The 16990-nt window shown below is 38.3% G+C and overlaps 1 protein-coding gene across 6 annotated transcripts in view; it reads left to right on the plus strand.

Moving 5' to 3' along the window:
• The window catches only part of USP47 (ubiquitin specific peptidase 47), a 148552-nt gene extending 137079 nt beyond the window's left edge, over positions 1-11473 (plus strand). For all 6 annotated transcript variants that reach the window (XM_023737249.1, XM_004369651.2, XM_023737263.1 and 3 more), the window contains 5 exons: positions 5070-5188; positions 6923-7053; positions 8538-8585; positions 8688-8818; positions 9997-11473. In XM_023737249.1, coding sequence (XP_023593017.1) covers positions 5070-5188; positions 6923-7053; positions 8538-8585; positions 8688-8818; positions 9997-10171 — 604 coding nt within the window. In that variant the 3' untranslated portion in view covers positions 10172-11473. The remainder of the gene's footprint in view (positions 1-5069; positions 5189-6922; positions 7054-8537; positions 8586-8687; positions 8819-9996) is intronic.
• The last annotated feature ends 5517 nt before the right edge of the window (positions 11474-16990 follow it).

The raw sequence follows: 16990 nt of genomic DNA on the forward strand, positions 1-16990 counted from the left end.
TGGCTACTCACAGTATATTCAATCATGGGAGTGATTACATTAAAACACGGAGAATCATGGCCCAGCCAAGTTGACACACAATCTTAACCATCATAAAGGGCATCTTTGTCTGGTTCCTGTTCTCCATTTAGGATGATGTTGGCTATTGGCTTTGTATAAATGCCCTTAATTATGTTGAGTGATTTCCCTTCTATTCCTATTTTGTTGAGAGTTTTTATCATGAATGAGTGTTGGCCTTTGTCAAATACCTTTTCTGCATCAATTAATAGGATCATATGGTTCTTGTCTTTTGTTTTATTTATGTGTTGGATGACACTGATTGTTTTTCTAATGTTGAACAATCCCTGCATACCTGGAATGAATCCCACTTGGTCATGGTGAATTATTTTTTTAATATGTTGTTGAATTCTATTGGCCAGAATTTTGTTGAGGATTTTTGCGTCAATGTTCATGAGGGATATTGATCTGTAATTTTCTTTTTTTGTGGTGTCTTTACCTGATTTTAGTATCAGGGTTATGCTGGCTTCACAGAATGAGTGTGGGAGTATTCCCTCCTTTTCTATGCTCTGAAATACCTTTAATAGCAGTGGTGTTAACTCTTCTCTGAAAGTTTGGTAGAATTCTCCAGTGACGCTGTCAGGGCCAGGTTTTTTTTCTTTGTTAGGAGTTTTTTAATTACCATTTCAATCTTTTCTTTTGTTATAGGTTAATTAGTTGTTCTGCCTCTGTTTGTGTTAGTTTAGGTAGGTAGTGGATTTCTAGAAATTTGTCCATTTCCTCTAGATTTTAAAATTTGCTGGAGTACAATTTTTCATAGTATTCTATTATGATTCTTTTAATTTCAGTTGGGTTTGTTGTGATATTGCCCATCTCATTTCTTGCATGGGTTATTTGCTTCCTCTCCTGTTTTTCTTTTGACAGTTTGGCCAATGCTTTATCGATTTTGTTGATCTTTTCAAAGAACCAGCTTTTGGTCTTGTCAACTCTTTCAATTGTTTTTCTATTCTCTATTTCAATTAATTCTGCTCTAATTTTTATTATTTCCTTTCTTCTGGTGCCCGAGTGCTTCTTTGCTGCTCTCTTTCTACTTGTTCAAGTTGTAGGGTTAATGTTTTGATTTTGGCCCTTTCTTCTCTTTGGATATGTGCATTTATTGCTATAAATTGACCTCTGAACACTGCTTTTGCTGTGTCCCAAAGGTTCTGGTAGGATATGTTTTCATTCTCATTTGATTCTGTGAAGTTCTTTATTCCATCCTTAATTTCTTCTGTAACCCAGTAGTTTTTGAGCAAGGTGGTATTCGGTTTCCATGTGTTTGATTTTTTTTCCTTGCTTTTTCTGTTATTGATTTCTGTTTTTATGGCTTTATGGTTAGAAAAGATGCTTTGTAATATTTTGATGTTTTGGATTCTGTTAAGGCTTGCTTTGTGGCCTAATAATGTGGTCTATTCTGAAGAATGTTCTATGTGCATTAGAGAAGAAGTATACGTGACTGCTGTTGAGTGGAGTGTTCTGTATATGTCTGTGAGATCAAGTTGTTTGATTGTAGCATTTAGATCTTCTGTGTCTTTATTGAGCTTCTGTTGGGATGCTCTGACCTTCACTGAAAGTGGTGTGTTGAAGTCTTCTCCTGTTGTTGTGGAGCTGTGTGTTTCTCTTTTCAATGCTGTTAGTGTTTATGTATTTTGGAGCCCTGTCCATTAGGTGCATTAATATTTGGTATGGTTATGTCCTCCTAATATATTGACCCTTGAATCATTATATAGTGTCTTTCCTTATCTTTTGGTGGATTTGGTTTAAAGTCTATTTTGTCAGAGATTTATATTGCCACTCTTGCTCTTTTTAAGTGTTATTTGCTTGATATATTTTTTTCCATCCTTTTGAGTTTTATTTTGTGTCTTTAAGTGTAAGGTGTGTCTCTTGTAGACAGCATATAGACAGATTGTTCTTTTTTATCCATTCTGCCGCTCTCTGTCTCTTTATTTGTACATTTAGTCCATTTACGTTCAGCATATTATTGATAGGTATGAGTTTAGTGCTGTCATTTTGATGTCTTCTCTTGTGTGTTATTGACAGTTTCTTTGTTCCACTTAATTTGCTGTGCTGAGTTGTTTTTCTTTATGTATTTTCTTTTCATCTTTTTCCTTGTTGTTTATTTTGTATTTGGTGAGTCTTTATGTTTTTCTTGTTTTTTATTTTGATGCATAGGATTGTTAGTTTCCTTTGCGATTACCTTAAAATTTACCCCTATTTTTCTAAGTTTAAACAAATCTTTTATTTCTTTATATCACCTTGACTTCCTTTCCATATGAAAGATCTGTGACTACATTTTTTAGTCCCCCTTTTTTGTTTTAATATTGTCGTCTTTTATGTATTGACGTCTGTTTTCCTCTTTTCAGTGTTTTAGCTTTATTTTTGTGACTTCCATATCTGGGTTGCTATCTGATTGCTCTGGTCCTGTGTTCTAGTCTTGGGTTGTTATCTGATGTTACTGATTTTCTAACCAGAGGACTCCCTTTAGTATTAACTGTAATTTTGTTTTGGTTTTTACAAATCCCCTAAACTTCTGTTTGTCTGGAAATGCCCTAATTTCGCCATCATGTTTGAGAGACAGTTTTGCTGGATATATAATTCTTGGTTGGCAATTTTTGTCCTTCAAGGCTTTATATATGTCATCCTATTGCCTTCTTGTCTGCATGATTTCTGCTGAGTAGTCAGAGCTTAGTCTTACTGGCTCTTCATTGTAGATGACTTTTCGTTTATCCCTAGATGCTCTTAAAATTCTCTCTTTATCTTTGGTTTTGGCGAGTTTGATTATAATATGTCTTGGTGACTTTCTTTTGGGATCTACCTTATGTGAGGTTTGATGAGCATCTTGGATAGATATCTTCTCATCTTTCATGATATCAGGGACGTTTTCTGCCAACAAATCTTCAACAATTCTGTCTGTATTTTCTGTTATTCCCCCCTGTTCTGGTACTGCAGTCACTCATAGGTTATTCCTCTTGATAGAGTCCCACATAATTCTTAGGGTTTCTTCTTTTTTAATTCTTTTATATGATTTTTCCTCAAGTAAGCTGGTGCCAAGTGCTTTATCTTCAATCTCACTAATTCTGACTTCCATTGCCTCAGTTCTGCTCCTGTTTCTATTGAGTTGTCTAATTCTGAAATTTTATTGTTAATCTTTTGGATTTCTGTTGCCTGTCTCCCTGTGGATTCTTGCACCCTGTTAAATTTGTCATTATGCTCTTGAATAACCTTCTGAAGTTCCTCTGTTGCTTTGTGTGTGTGTTCCTTGGCTCGTACTGCATTTTACATGATCTCCTTCCTCATTTCTTGAAGAGTTCTGTATATTAGTCTTTGGAATTCTACCTCCAGTAATTCCAAGAAGTTCTCTTCCGCTGGAAGGTTTTTTTTGATTCTTTGTTTTGGTGGCTTTTTGAGGCCATCATGGTCTGCCTCTTTATGTGATTTGATATTTACTGTTTTGTGAGCAATCACTAAGTTATTATATTTATTTTATTTTTGCTTACTGTGTTCTAGCTTCTGGTTCTGTTTTGTTTTGATATGCCCAAATAGGCTGGTCATGTGAGCTAGTTTGATTATTGGCGTCTTTGAAGCTCTCACATCCTGTCTGCAGGTGGCTAGATCTGTTACTAGGTATGTGAACCCAAGAGTCCGTTTACTTTTCTTGTGTGGATTCAGCTCAGGTGTCCTGGTCATCAGTCACCAAGTGTATGGTGCAAGGTCTCACCTACAGTCCTAGATAGGCAGGGGTGATTGGAGTAGGCACAGGTATCCGGCTGCAGTAGGGGGTCATGCGCTGGGCAAGGCAGGGGACTGATGGCTGCCCCTAAGTGTCTGGGTGGAAGGCGTGTCCCTGTTCTCTAGAGCATGTAGGTAGCTGGACTATGGGCACCCAGTGCTGTTGGCTGTAAGGACTTGGAGGTACCACTTATTCCTGGACCCCTGTTGAGGGTGGTTCGATGGAGTGGGTGAGCCACCAGTCCTCAGGCCCTTGATGTAGGTAGGTGAGGACCCTGCTTACTGGGCAGGGCAGTGTCAAACGTCACAAATCTGTGACTCCCACTTGTAGCAGATAGAGATGAAAATAGGCTTCAGGTATATACCCTGTTGTACTCTGCTAATGAGGGCCTATGCTGTTGAAATGGGCCCACACAGTTCTTCACAGGAGTGAAAGGCATTCAGAGTCTGTGGACACCTTATGCCTGTGCCTAGTCAAAGGGGCTGTACCTGCCCTGATTTCCCAGCTTAGGGGAGCTGGCAGATTATTTTTTCCTGTTTGTTAATTTGATCCCTCTCCAAAGCCGGGAGAATAGCTCAGGGTACAAGACGGGTGCTACTTCTGGCCCAGGGAGCGCAGCAGTCTTTGAAGCCAGACCAGGACCCAGAGCAGAACAGGGAGGGAGCAGGTAATTAGGGGAGAGGTATTTCCCAAAAGGGGTTTTGTTTTTTTTTTTTTGGATCCACGTGGTGGGTTAGACGCTTGTACTTATCTTTTGCTGATCGAGTGCCATTTCTCGCTGTTTATGGAGGTTTGAGCCAATTCTCCACCACTCGGGTCTTACCACTCGCACCAGCCGATCCAGCCTGCAGGGTACTGGTTCCCACCAGGTCAGGTCTGGCAACTCCTCGCCGCTTCTGAACCATCTCTCCCTCCCCCTGCTGCTCAGTCCGATTCCTCGACTTTGTCTTTGATGTTCAGGGCTGCTAAATTGTCATATATAATTGATTCACTTGTTTTTTTGGGTCTTTATTGTAAGAGGGACCATAGGAAGTGTCTGAGTACCCCGCCATCTTGGCCCCGCCACTGCAGATTAGTTTGATAGGACTAAGCAAAAGCATTAGACTTCTACTTGAAATTCCTCTGGAGGATACTAAATTTGAAGTATTGGGAGCATTTGGTGCATTTTCCCCCAAATTTTAATGAATAACCATTTGACTTTTGTATTTGAACATAGTTCATTTTTTCTTGGCATAGTAACAGTGCCAGTTTTTTAAGGTAAGAATTTCAAATTATAACAATTTAAAATATCTTGTGTTTGTAGGTTTCGTCTAAGGAAAAAAACATGGAAGAATCCTGGCACTGTCTTTTTGGATTATCATATTTATGAAGAAGATATTAATATTTCTAGCAACTGGGAGGTTTTCCTTGAAGTTCTTGATGGTATTATTAATATTTTTATGGGAAAATAGCAGTTTAAAATTTTCTTGTAGATTGTAGAACTAGTAGAAGCCTATACTTTTTTTTTAAATCAAAAATTATTTACCAGGAATCTAACAGTGTAGTGTAATTGTATTTCATTAAGCATAAAGAAATCTATGGGTATGATTCCTACCCTCAACAGCTCAAGTTATTTTTGAGAGTGCATCCCATGTCTTTCAGTTTTTTCCTTTTCTCCAGGTTCTGTTCTCCTTTTAAATATTTCTTTTTTTCTCTAATTTTCAGAACAGTAATTCCCCTTTACAGGGAAATTGCAACTTAATTCTGCTAATGTTTTCTTAGCCATGTTTATTTAGTTTCTTTTTTTTTTTTGTTATGGCTTATTTTTTTTCCTGAGGCCGTAGTATTGATAATTAGCCAGAGATTTTGAGAACAATGACCTAAGAAAGCACTTATATTTGTGACACTTCCCAGTTTTAAGTATCGATAGTAGAATATTTAAAGTATTCCATTTTTTTGGAGGAGACCGTGGGGGGAATGTTGGTTTTTGAGAGACCACATCAAGGTAAATAACCAGTTCTATAATATTTTGTGCTTTTGCTGTTGCTTAGGAAGATGTTAATTTTTTTTTCTATAGAAATTAAAGTATTGTAAGTTCTGGGTGTTGTTATATAAGATTATGATAGCTTTAGAGAGTTTGATAGTGCTAACACCTCACCAAGAATATTTCAGGTCTAATTCAGTTTAAATGGCTGAAATTCTGAGTAATTGACAAGTAACTGGAGAGGCAGCAAACAGCCAGGACACTGTCAAATAGCATATAGGCAAGTATTCCACATTCTGATGCCTTCTCTGAGTGTCTGGGACCCTTAGACAATATCACTGTATCTCAGCAGCCAGAAAGAGCTCGTGAAGGACATAGAAGTCACCGTTGTAAGGAAGGATTGAGTATGTATTAGCAGAGATTAGCCAGGAAATGTTACTGAATGGTGGATGCCTGCATCAGTCTCATTTTAGTATATATTTTAGCAGCAAAATAGTTGAGTGAGAAATGTCATGTGATTAAATGTAAAGAACATTTATTGACCTGTAATTTGCCAGACTTGTGCTACGTAAATGAATAAGAACCAGTGACTGCCCTCCAGCTACACACAGTCTGATGGGAGAAACAGAACTGTCATCCTTAATCTAAAGTGATAGGTAACTAAGTGACCAAATCAGTACAAGTTGCTCTGGGTACACCAGACAGAAAGGTGACATTTGAGCTGGGTTTTGAAGAATCAGTATGTTTGGGAGTAAATGAAAAAAGAAGAATCAAAGCACACATGGGGTCATTTGAATCAAAATCAACTCGACAACAACTGGTTTAATGATAGCTTGAGTGAAAATGAATTGACTGTGTTTTTAGATTGTGAAGTAGTAGCCAGCAGAGAAGCAAAGATTGGAGATCCAAAGAAGAGAGTAATTGGTAGAGCAATGTCCAGTAGGAATCAGGAGGGAGTGGAATCAGGAGCACTGGCTGAAGGATAGCTTGCCAGAACTGTCTTCCAGAACTGGATGGAAGAGAGTAAATATTTCATTCTCAAAAACTTTCTGGGATAATTTGTTTCCTTTTTACCAACTTTTTAAGAATAACACTTTAAGTAAATCTTTTTGTTTAGTCAAGCACTATAGGAAAAGTCAACTTAAAAATCTTTGGAGGAAATAGGATGATGGCCTAATCTTGCATATTCTTAGGGGTAGAGAAGATGAAGTCCATGTCACAGCTTGCAGTTTTGTCAAGGCGATGGAGGCCTTCAGAGATGAGGTTGGATCCCTTCCAGGAAGTTGTGTTGGAAAGCAGTAGTGTTGATGAATTGCGAGAGAAGGTAAGTTAATTTTAAACAAAATTAGCTAAAATATATTTTTCCCTATTTGAAATACATTTCTCTTCCCTACAAGAGACAGTGTAGGAAGTGAGAGTCAAACACTGATGCAGCGACCTTTCTTTCTTTGTCTCTGCCACACTTTGTGCTACATTCTAGTTGTTTCTTAGGGCTCCTGATGCTTTGAAAATTTGCTTCAGTCATTCAGGAGTGGATCAACTTTAGATCTGTTACTTGGATCAGCTTTGTCCTTAGAAATTAGGATTAGTAGTTACTAGAGTAAATTGCTATATGTCTAAAAAAACCAAATGAAGTAGACTTGAGTAGAGAATCCAGATGAAGATCTGTGTATATGGGACTTTGCATTAGAAAGATGGGAATTATAAAGATCTCTGGGGAAAGGGCAAATTCTTCTATCAGTGGGATTAGGACAGTTGGCTACATATTTGAAAAAAAACATATTTCCACTTTACACCAAATACAAAAATATTTTCATAATTCTGGAGAAGGTAAGATGTTTGTAAGCATAATACCAGAAGCCAAAAATGAAAAGATAGACCATGTAAAAGTTAAATCTTCTGCACAGCCAAAAAAAAGTAATTACAAAAACAACCCATAAACAAAGCTAAAAGGCAAGAAACTAGGGGAAACAATATTGGAAACATGTATGAAACATAATATCTGTAATTTATAAGGAGCCACTACATTCATAAGAAAAAGAGTAACTAATTTAAAAATGGACAAAGAACATAAAAAGGCATTTCATAGAAGAAATACAAATTAAAACTATAATATTATTTTCACTTCTTAAACTGGCAAAGATGTGGAAAATAAAAAAATACTATAGTTGTCAAGGTTTGGGGGAAGCAGGCAGTATATACCTTTGATAAGTGTTTAAATGGGTAACATTGTTTTCAGGGTTCAGTTTGGCACTGTTTATCAATGTTTCAGATGTTCAGTTCCACATCTAGGAATTCAACCTATAGAAATATTTGCAGAAATATGCAAGGGTATTTATGGAGGTATATGGTATAGCATTGTTTGTAACTGCAGAAAATTGGCAAAAAAACCTAAATACCCATCAATAGGAAATAAAATGGTATATTATACAGCTATGAAAGAGAATGAGGTTACTTTGTATCCTATTTTTACATATAGACTATATAAAATTATTATGCAGAGATGTTTTATAAATGTACTTTTATGTATTTGGAAATACAAATAAAATGTGTCTATGTAGTTTGTATATAATAGGAAAAGGTCTGAAAGGAATATAATAAATTGCCATTTCTGGGACATGGTTATTTGCAGGGTGGGGATAGGTAGTAGAGAATGCCACTTTCTGCTTTTTTCTTCTAATTTTTTGTATCATATATTATTTTTAGGGGGAAAAAATCAAGATTTTTCTGTGTGGGAGAAAAGGAAAATAAATTTTCTAAGCAAATTCTTTTTTAAATGAATTAATAATAAAATGTTTTCCTTTACAGCTTAGTGAAATCAGTGGGATTCCTTTGGAAGATATTGAATTTGCCAAGGTAAAACCCTGAGAACGTTTACGTCTGTGTACTAGTGCACAGTAAATATGTCTGATGGCATGATTTAACTATTCATAATTTAATTAATTATTTGCTCCTTAGGGTAGAGGAACTTTTCCCTGCGATATTTCTGTTCTTGATATTCATCAGGATTTGGACTGGAATCCTAAAGTTTCTACCCTGAATGTCTGGCCTCTTTATATCTGTGATGATGGTGCAGTCATATTTTATAGGTAACATTCACAACATTTTTGTTGCTTCTAGTGATACATTTTTGGTGTGCATAAATATCTTATTTTCCATAAATATCTTTATTATTATTGACATAATATAGAGCAACACTGACCAGTAGAAATGCGAGCCACACACGTACTTTGAAATTGTCTTGTAGCCACATTTTTTAAAAGTGAAAAGAAGCAGGTGAAAGTAATATTAATAATGTTTTATTTAACCCAGTACATCCAGAATATTATCATTACAACATGTAATCAATATAAAAAAATCATTAGTGATTTTAGAAATACAAATTAAAACTATAATATTATTTTCACTTCTTAAACTGGCAAAGATGTGGAAAATAAAAAAATACTATAGTTGTCAAGGTTTGTATATTTTACATTTTACATTCTTTTACTTGTACTAAGTCTTAAAAAGTATGGTATGTCTTTTACACTTAAGGAGCCCTTGTGGCGCAGTGGTTAAGCGCTTGGCTGCTAACCAAAAGATCGGCGGTTCAAACTTACCAGTTGCTCCATGAGAGAAAGTTGTGGCAGTCTGCTTCTGTAAAGATTACAGCCTTGGAAACCCTATGGGGCAGTGCTACTCTGTCCTATAGGGTCGCTATGAGTCAGAATCGACTCAGTAGCAATGGGTTTGGTTGTTTGTTTTACACTTACAGCACATCTCAGTTTGGAGCAGACACATTACACGTGCTCAGTAGGCACAGGTGGCTAGTGACTGTCATACTGGACAAAACAGATATAGCGCAAAAAGAATAGTCATTGGAACGTGTCAGACCTGAGTTCAGATGTAGCTTTGTTATTTCCCTAACTCCTCTGTAAAATGGAGAAAATGATGTTTACCTTGCAGGATTTTATGAGAATTAGAGCCAACAGTTATTTGAAATAACTGGCAGAGTTCCTGTCATACAATAGATGTTCAATAAATAATAGTTATTATTACCACTAATAATAACATGGAAATTATTCTATGGTATTTTTAGAAATGAGTGTTACGTTACTATAATAAACACATTAGAAATCTAAAGCATCCTAGTTTATGAGATCATTTAACTTCAGTAATGACAATCAGATTTCATTATCTTGCTGACGAACATTATGGCATTGAAGCACAAATTAATAGAGGCAGATGGCTATACTGGTCTAATATGAGATCAATATTTTAAATGTAGGGATAAAACGGAAGAATTAATGGAGTTGACAGATGAGCAAAGAAATGAACTGATGAAAAAAGAAAGCAGTCGACTCCAGAAGACTGGGCATCGTGTTACGTACTCACCTCGTAAAGAGAAAGCACTAAAAATATATCTGGATGGAGCACCAAATAAAGATCTGACTCAAGACTGACTCTGCTAGTGTAGCATTTTCCCTGGGGGATTTTTGGTTTTAATTAGATGGTTCACTACTACTGTGTAGTGCCATTATGGCCGGACATGGTTAGGGGTAACCCAGTGACACCAGCACTGATTGGACTGCCCTTCACCAATCAGAAGCTCAGTGCCCAGTGGGCCACTGTTTTGACTTGGAATCATGTTGTGCACTATAGTCAAATGTACTGTAAAGCAAAAAGGGATGTGCAAAAAAAAAAAATTAAAACCTGCAACTAGCAAAGGGGGAATGGGAATGAGTAAACTTTTATTGTGGACAAATGTGCACCTACCAGCTAGTAAAACTAGCCTCAAACAGGATGCTCATAGCTTAATAATAAAAGCTGTGCAAAGGCCATGAATGAATGAATTTTCTGTTTATTTCACTGATACACACATTACCTCATTGACAATTCGTAAGTAAATGCCACGTGTGTTGACTCTTGGAAAGCAGCAAAATTAGGAGCTGAAGAAAGAAATTTTCAGAACCAGCCGTAACCCAGTAAAGAAGTGTGAAGTTGTGTTTTTTATTTTGTTTCATTTTTTGCAGAGTATTAAGAACATTATTCTGGAACATCAAAACGTTTCCCTTAGACCACTCCCAGCAGGTGGCAGCTCAGTTTGCTGCAGTATTGTAATTATAACTGATTGTACTTAAGTTATGGATGTAGAAAATATGTTTCACTCGTTCATTCAGCATGTAAATAAAATTGATCCTACTGAGTTATCCTAATAGCAGTTCAACTATTTTCCCATGGTTAGTCTTTTCACATATCATTCATCACGTACATTTGTGTACATTGAAAAGTATAGTTATCTATGTAAATGTAATCCTCAGTGAGGTTTCTCAGTGCTGGGTCCTGGAGGATTGTATTTGCCCTTGTTAATGAGGTTTTTCTGTTCAGTGGCTTCGGTTTTTTTTCCTCTTTGTACATTTATTTTTGAAGATTTACTTCAAGTTTGAATCTTCTAGTGCTCTTGTAAGTCCACTTTAATTTTTGGAGTTGATTTATAGTTACATGTAGTTTAACTTTGGGGAAATGTGTTAACATCGTAAGATCAGGCCATGGTACAGACTATTGCAGTCAACATGATTTCATTGCAAAGTCTATTATGATCAGCAAGTTTCTGCTTTGCTAAATAAAACTACTCAATGAACACATTCTACATAAATTTTGGAAATGCCATCTAATTTATAAAAATAAAAAGGTTTTGGTAAAACTTTTTTCATGCCAGATGCTGTTTACAACAATGAACATGCCAATAAAACATTTGTTCATTCTGTTGTGTTATTTTAGTTATTAAACATTTGGGGATGGAGAATCTGGGTTAAAAATAGATTTGTTTTCTTTAAATCTAACATTTTGTAATGTGTATTGAATAATTATCTCATTTCTATATAAGGTATATTTATAGTAAAGTTCCCATAAGAGAAATGAAAAGATGTTGATATTTAACTTTTGGGGATGCTGTCAATATTTCAAAATTAGATTTTTATCCTTTTTTCCTTTTAAGAAAGATATAATTAGAAAGTAGTGTTAGCAGATGTTGGCTCTGCAGTTTGCATATAATGATTGAGAATCCCATAAATGTCTTAAAGTCTCATGGAATCCACAGGGGGGGCAAAAGTCTTTTCTAAGGTATTTTTCTGGCTAATTTTTATTCCATGTAAAATATGTAGCAGTCTGCTAAATTTGAATGAGTTACTGTTCAGAGTTTGCATTGGTGAAATTGGTGGTCTCAGAGGAAAGTTGAAGCATTTGTGTTGAATTGTCTTTCGCATCACTTGGATTTTCTAATGTAACGTAACAGCTATTTGATTCTGATACAGGCCTGCGTACTTGGGATAGAGGGATTGATAAATAGGATTTCTGCTTTCAAGGACTGACTCCCTGTCTAGCAAAGGAGGCAGACTTATAAACAAAATGGACTTCCGGCATTTGGTTTGGTTTGATTTGGTTTAGTGTTCCTGTAAAAGTAAATGGTAAAATTCCTCTCACACCTGCTCCTCATTCTGTGCCTTCTGCCCTCTTTTATTTTTGTTTGCTTGTTTTGCTTTTAATTGTTGCTGCTTCTAATTGCAGGCATATTACAAATACCAGGAGTAGAGAAAATATATTTCATAAAAAGAAGAAAAAATTAAAAGCCTCTTGCTTTTCAGTGCCTGATAGTGTGAAAACACAAGGTTGCACTTTATATATTTCAGTAAAGGGGTGGTGAACTTTTCAAAGTGAATTTGTGGAGATGGGAACAGTAATTTGCATGAGGGAGGTTACATGTGTCAGCCTCCTTCAGCTTCAAAGAATCAAGTGAGCATCTGTAACCCAAGAGGACAAGCACTAACACTGTTGTGGTCAAGTCCCCTGGAGCACAGGGCAGTGGAGCCTGGTGTTCACTCATCTCTTGAGGCTAAGGTGGCCACACGCACGAAATCGACCCTGCTCCCTACAGATCATGCAAGGGTTTTTAGAAGCTTTTTCTGTGGGGCAGATAGATTTGTGCCAATCACGCACACCCTGTGAGAACCAAGTACCTACATTTCTGAGGCCGGTGCTTGAGGTGAGGGATGCACTACGGCCAAAGAAGCAAAAGCTGTGGTTTCCAGGCCACGCCATGTGTAGCTGGTCTGTACAGAAATTTGGTAGTTGAAGGTACTCTTCTCACACTAAGGAAGTGTATGTAAGGGCTAGTAGTCAAGATGAGAAGAAAATTGTGAGAGAAGGAGCCCTACACCCTACAGTGGTCTGTTTGCTGATCTCTTTTATAATGTAATTGAAAAGACAATACTTTAAGATTCTGAGAAAGTAGGGGCGAACCTATACCCCAGCTAGAAAATAGTCAAATGAAATCACTATTGGTTTTCAGCCGCACTTACAAATGGTATTGTGGTACATGTTTAGGCCAAGAGAGGAGGAGAGGGCTACAGACGTACCATGTGGTCTAAGCAAAATGAGTGCACAGCCTCATAGCATTGCAGTGTTGTTAACTAAACCTGGAAGTGACCTGTGAATGTATGGAATACAATAAAGTCTTTTATTCTGGTTCATTGACTAGTATTTAAATGTCTTTCCTTTTCAATTGGACACTGTAGTTCTTCCACTGAATTTTGTCTCTGTTCAGTGTCAAGTCCCTAACCAACTCTTTTACACTTGTGACTTGCAAACTGTAGTCTAGGATACATGGAATAGAAGATTATCTGAATTAGCAAGTTTTTGCTAAATAAAACTATTCCATCTAAACCTGTGTAATTTTTGAAAAACCAATTATTTTGGTCACTAGCAGGCTTGAGACAAAAACTATAAGAAGTCCATAAATTCTGAAATCAAATTGTATATATGTATAATTTTCTGGGGAGTTAGTAATAGGTTTTTTTAAATCAGATTTTCAAAGAAGTTCATGGTGCAAATAAAGCTCATAGACACCTAGGTTTACTGTACAAAAAGTCAGAAGATGCTCCTTCAAAATAGCTCATGTGGGGAGAAGGGGGGGTATGATTATTTGGTTAGATACAGTGCTAATTTTCCAAACTTTTAGAAATAATACATGACAAAATCAAAAATGCATTAAACCCCTTGTGACCATTTAGGTAAGAATGCCAAAATCACTAGGAGCCAAGGTAGGATGGCTGGAAAAGCACTGAGGAGGAATGCTCCTACCTTTCCCAGTGACAGCGTTGCCTCTTTCCACCAGCACCACCTCCCTCCACCCTCCCTTACCAGCTAATCTGTACTAGAGAAGTTGACCATGTCATGGCTTAGAGCTAAGAATTCACTAGGCCATGAATTATTTGTGGACCCTGTAACCTTGCCCTAAAGGTGGGAACCAAGCTCCCCCTTCTCCTTTTTTTGCTTCCAAGCTTCACCTCCCCAGAAGGTACACTTAATTTTGAGTCTTTTAAAATAATGCTTAAGTAACCCACTTGAAGAGTATCAACTTGAGATATAAATATGCAGTGGGTCTGTTTTTCCAGTAACTGCCAACTGTATTGTCAAATGCAATTTCCCACTGGGAAATGGGCTCTTATCAAGCTCTCCATGCAGGCTTATAACTTTCAAGTCACACTGCCTTATTAAAACAATCTGCTCTTGTTCAAGTTTCAGTTGTTTGATTAAGAGCTCCCCTCACTCCCCCACACAGTGCTGGTTAGATGTGCAGCTCAGGTGTGGTCAGTGGCTCTCTCTGCCTCCTCTTCCTGCACCAGCTTTACTGATGGTTAAGAAAAAAGGATGAGGGGGAAAACTCACTTTTATGAGCAGCATTGGTGGTGGTGAGGTTACTGTTGCCTTTCTCCTGGTCACTACTGTAAACTTGTAGATTCCTCACCGGTCCTGCAGGCAAAAGCTGCAACTCCAAACAGTACTGGTGGTCCCTTATATCCTTTGCTCAAACTCCTGCTGGCAGAATCACACCACATTCCTCCTAAACGTGTTCCACCACTTTGTCCCATGCTGCAGTGGGCCCTAACAAGTCTTCAACCACTACATCTTTCCTCCATGTGGGTACTGTCAGAATCCATTTTCTTTGCCTCTCAGGAACCACTGGGGACTCAAAGGTGTAGTCCTTTCCCCTCTGCCTGGCCACCCCAACAAGCCGCCTCTCCCCGGTGCTCCTTCTCTGCTAGATAGGTGGCGAGTCATCAGGGCCCGCAGCTTACTCACAGCCATCCCCCACAGCTCCCATGCACATTTTATGAAATGTTTCTCTTAAAGTTCTCCTTGTAGGTTTCAGTCAAGGGAACAAGTCTGATTTCTGCTCATGGGAAGTAAGGAAGGGGAATATTCATTTCCCAATCACTGCAGTCTCCCAAAAGGTGATTTCCTAACACGCCAACCCCCAGTCTTCTTTATGTAGGGTCGTGGTAGTGCTGCTTCTGTTGAAGTGGAAGGTGCCGAGCTCAACAGCTGTTGACCCCTTAAACTTAGAAACCCAGTCTAACTATCAAAAAGTAATTTCAAAACAATTTATATTCTTTAGTTGCATTTCTTGACTATTTGGAAGGGAGTCCACTTAACACCCTTTTCCTCATCCCACCCCACCCTCTTTCCTCACACCACAGCAGCCCCCTTGCTTCTCTCTTCAACTGTCATCCTTCTGCCCCTGCTCCCTTTCTTCCAACTCTGCGTCAAATGCCCAAAGAAACAGTCTAGTGAGACAGGATCCTTCTGGGGAGGTAAGGGGATGAGAAACCAGGAGGCGAAGAAACAGCGGGCACAGGAGAGGCTGGGAAATTCGGCAGCCATCATTTCTGCCCCAACATAGTCCTCTTCCTGTTCATTCTGAGGCTGTGTGGGTAGGCAGGCCAGCCCTTCTTGTCTGTGCAGATGGTTGGGAAACAGACCCAGAGCCTGCACTACCCACCCAAACATTTCATTTTCTAATCTGCCTTTTCCAGCGCTCTACACTGGGGAATGGGAAATGGGTGGGCTGGGATTAATAAAGCTGTACTTTGTTCCCCCTTTGGCTATTGTTCATTTTGCAAATAGCTTCTATACCAGTTGGGAATGCTTTTGGCTTAAATACAAAAAGGTTAACGGCACCTTTATAGTAATGGTGGCTTCCTTAAAAAAGGAGCCCAGATACAGTTGGTACCAGGATTGGTTTCCTCGTCGAAGTCATCAAGGACCTAGATTCTTATCATTCTGTGGTAGGCAGAATAATGGTCCCCCAAAGGTGTCCATATCCTAATTCCCAGAACCTGTGAATATTTACCTTACATGGCAAAAGGGACTTCACAGATTAAGCACCTTGACATGGGAAGAGTATTCTGGATTACCCAGGTGGGCCCAATCTAATCACATGGGTCCTTAAAGTCTGGGAAACTTTCCCAGCTGTACAGAGCCAGAGATAGGGCAGCATGAGAAGGATTCAACCTGTGGTTGCTGGCTGTGAAGGGGCCACCAGTCAAGGAAAGTGGGTAACCTCTAGAAACTAAAGGAAGGAAATGGATTCTCCCCTAGAGCCTCAAGAAAGGAATGCAGTCCTGCTGACTCCTTGATTTTATCCCTGTTGGACTTCCAACCTATAGAACAGTTAAGATAATAAATTTGCATTGTTTAAACTACTAAATTTGTGGTAATTTGTTACAGCAGCAATAGGAAACCAATACACCATCATGCTGCCATCCTGATAGGCTTGTTGCACATGATTACAAGGTGGCTACCACATCCCAAAATTCCTGTACTCAAAGGCAGAAAACAAGGGAAAGGGTGCAGGGCAGGGGCTTCCTTCTTGTATACCTCTTTCATCAGGCAGGGAAAAAAAAATCCCACTAACTCTGGCAGTCTTCCCCTTACATCTCAGCCAGAACTAGGTCCCTAGCTGGAAGGGAGGCTGGGGTAGCAAGTGTCTGGCTTTTCTAGCCTCTGTGGTTCTGGGAGAAGGGAAAGGAAAAGAGGGTCGAGAACTGCTGTTGGGTAACCAAACCTTGGCAGGGAACTCTGAATCTGGGAGAAGGGAAAACAGTAAGAGTCAGGTACCAAACTCCACCTTGAATCCTCTTAACACGTTTAAAATTGTGAGCAGAGGAGATAGATACACCAGCTGCTCTATATCTGGATTTCAGCAAAGTGTTTTTGCAAACACTTTGTTTTCATGTTCTTATATGTTTGTGGCTATGGTGACAAAACTGAGGCAGGATAATATAATTGCATATAAGCTCCATAGGGACCTAGTTTTATCATTCACCACTGTCTCCCTGGCACCTAACATTAGGGCCTGATGCAAAGTAGGTTCTCATAACATTTTTGTTGAAGTAATTTTCAGCCTCTTCCCAAATTTAACTAGTTCTCCAGCCACTACT

The sequence above is a fragment of the Trichechus manatus genome, unplaced genomic scaffold (genome assembly GCF_000243295.1).
Source record: "Trichechus manatus latirostris isolate Lorelei unplaced genomic scaffold, TriManLat1.0 scaffold00006, whole genome shotgun sequence".
NCBI lineage: Eukaryota > Metazoa > Chordata > Mammalia > Sirenia > Trichechidae > Trichechus > Trichechus manatus.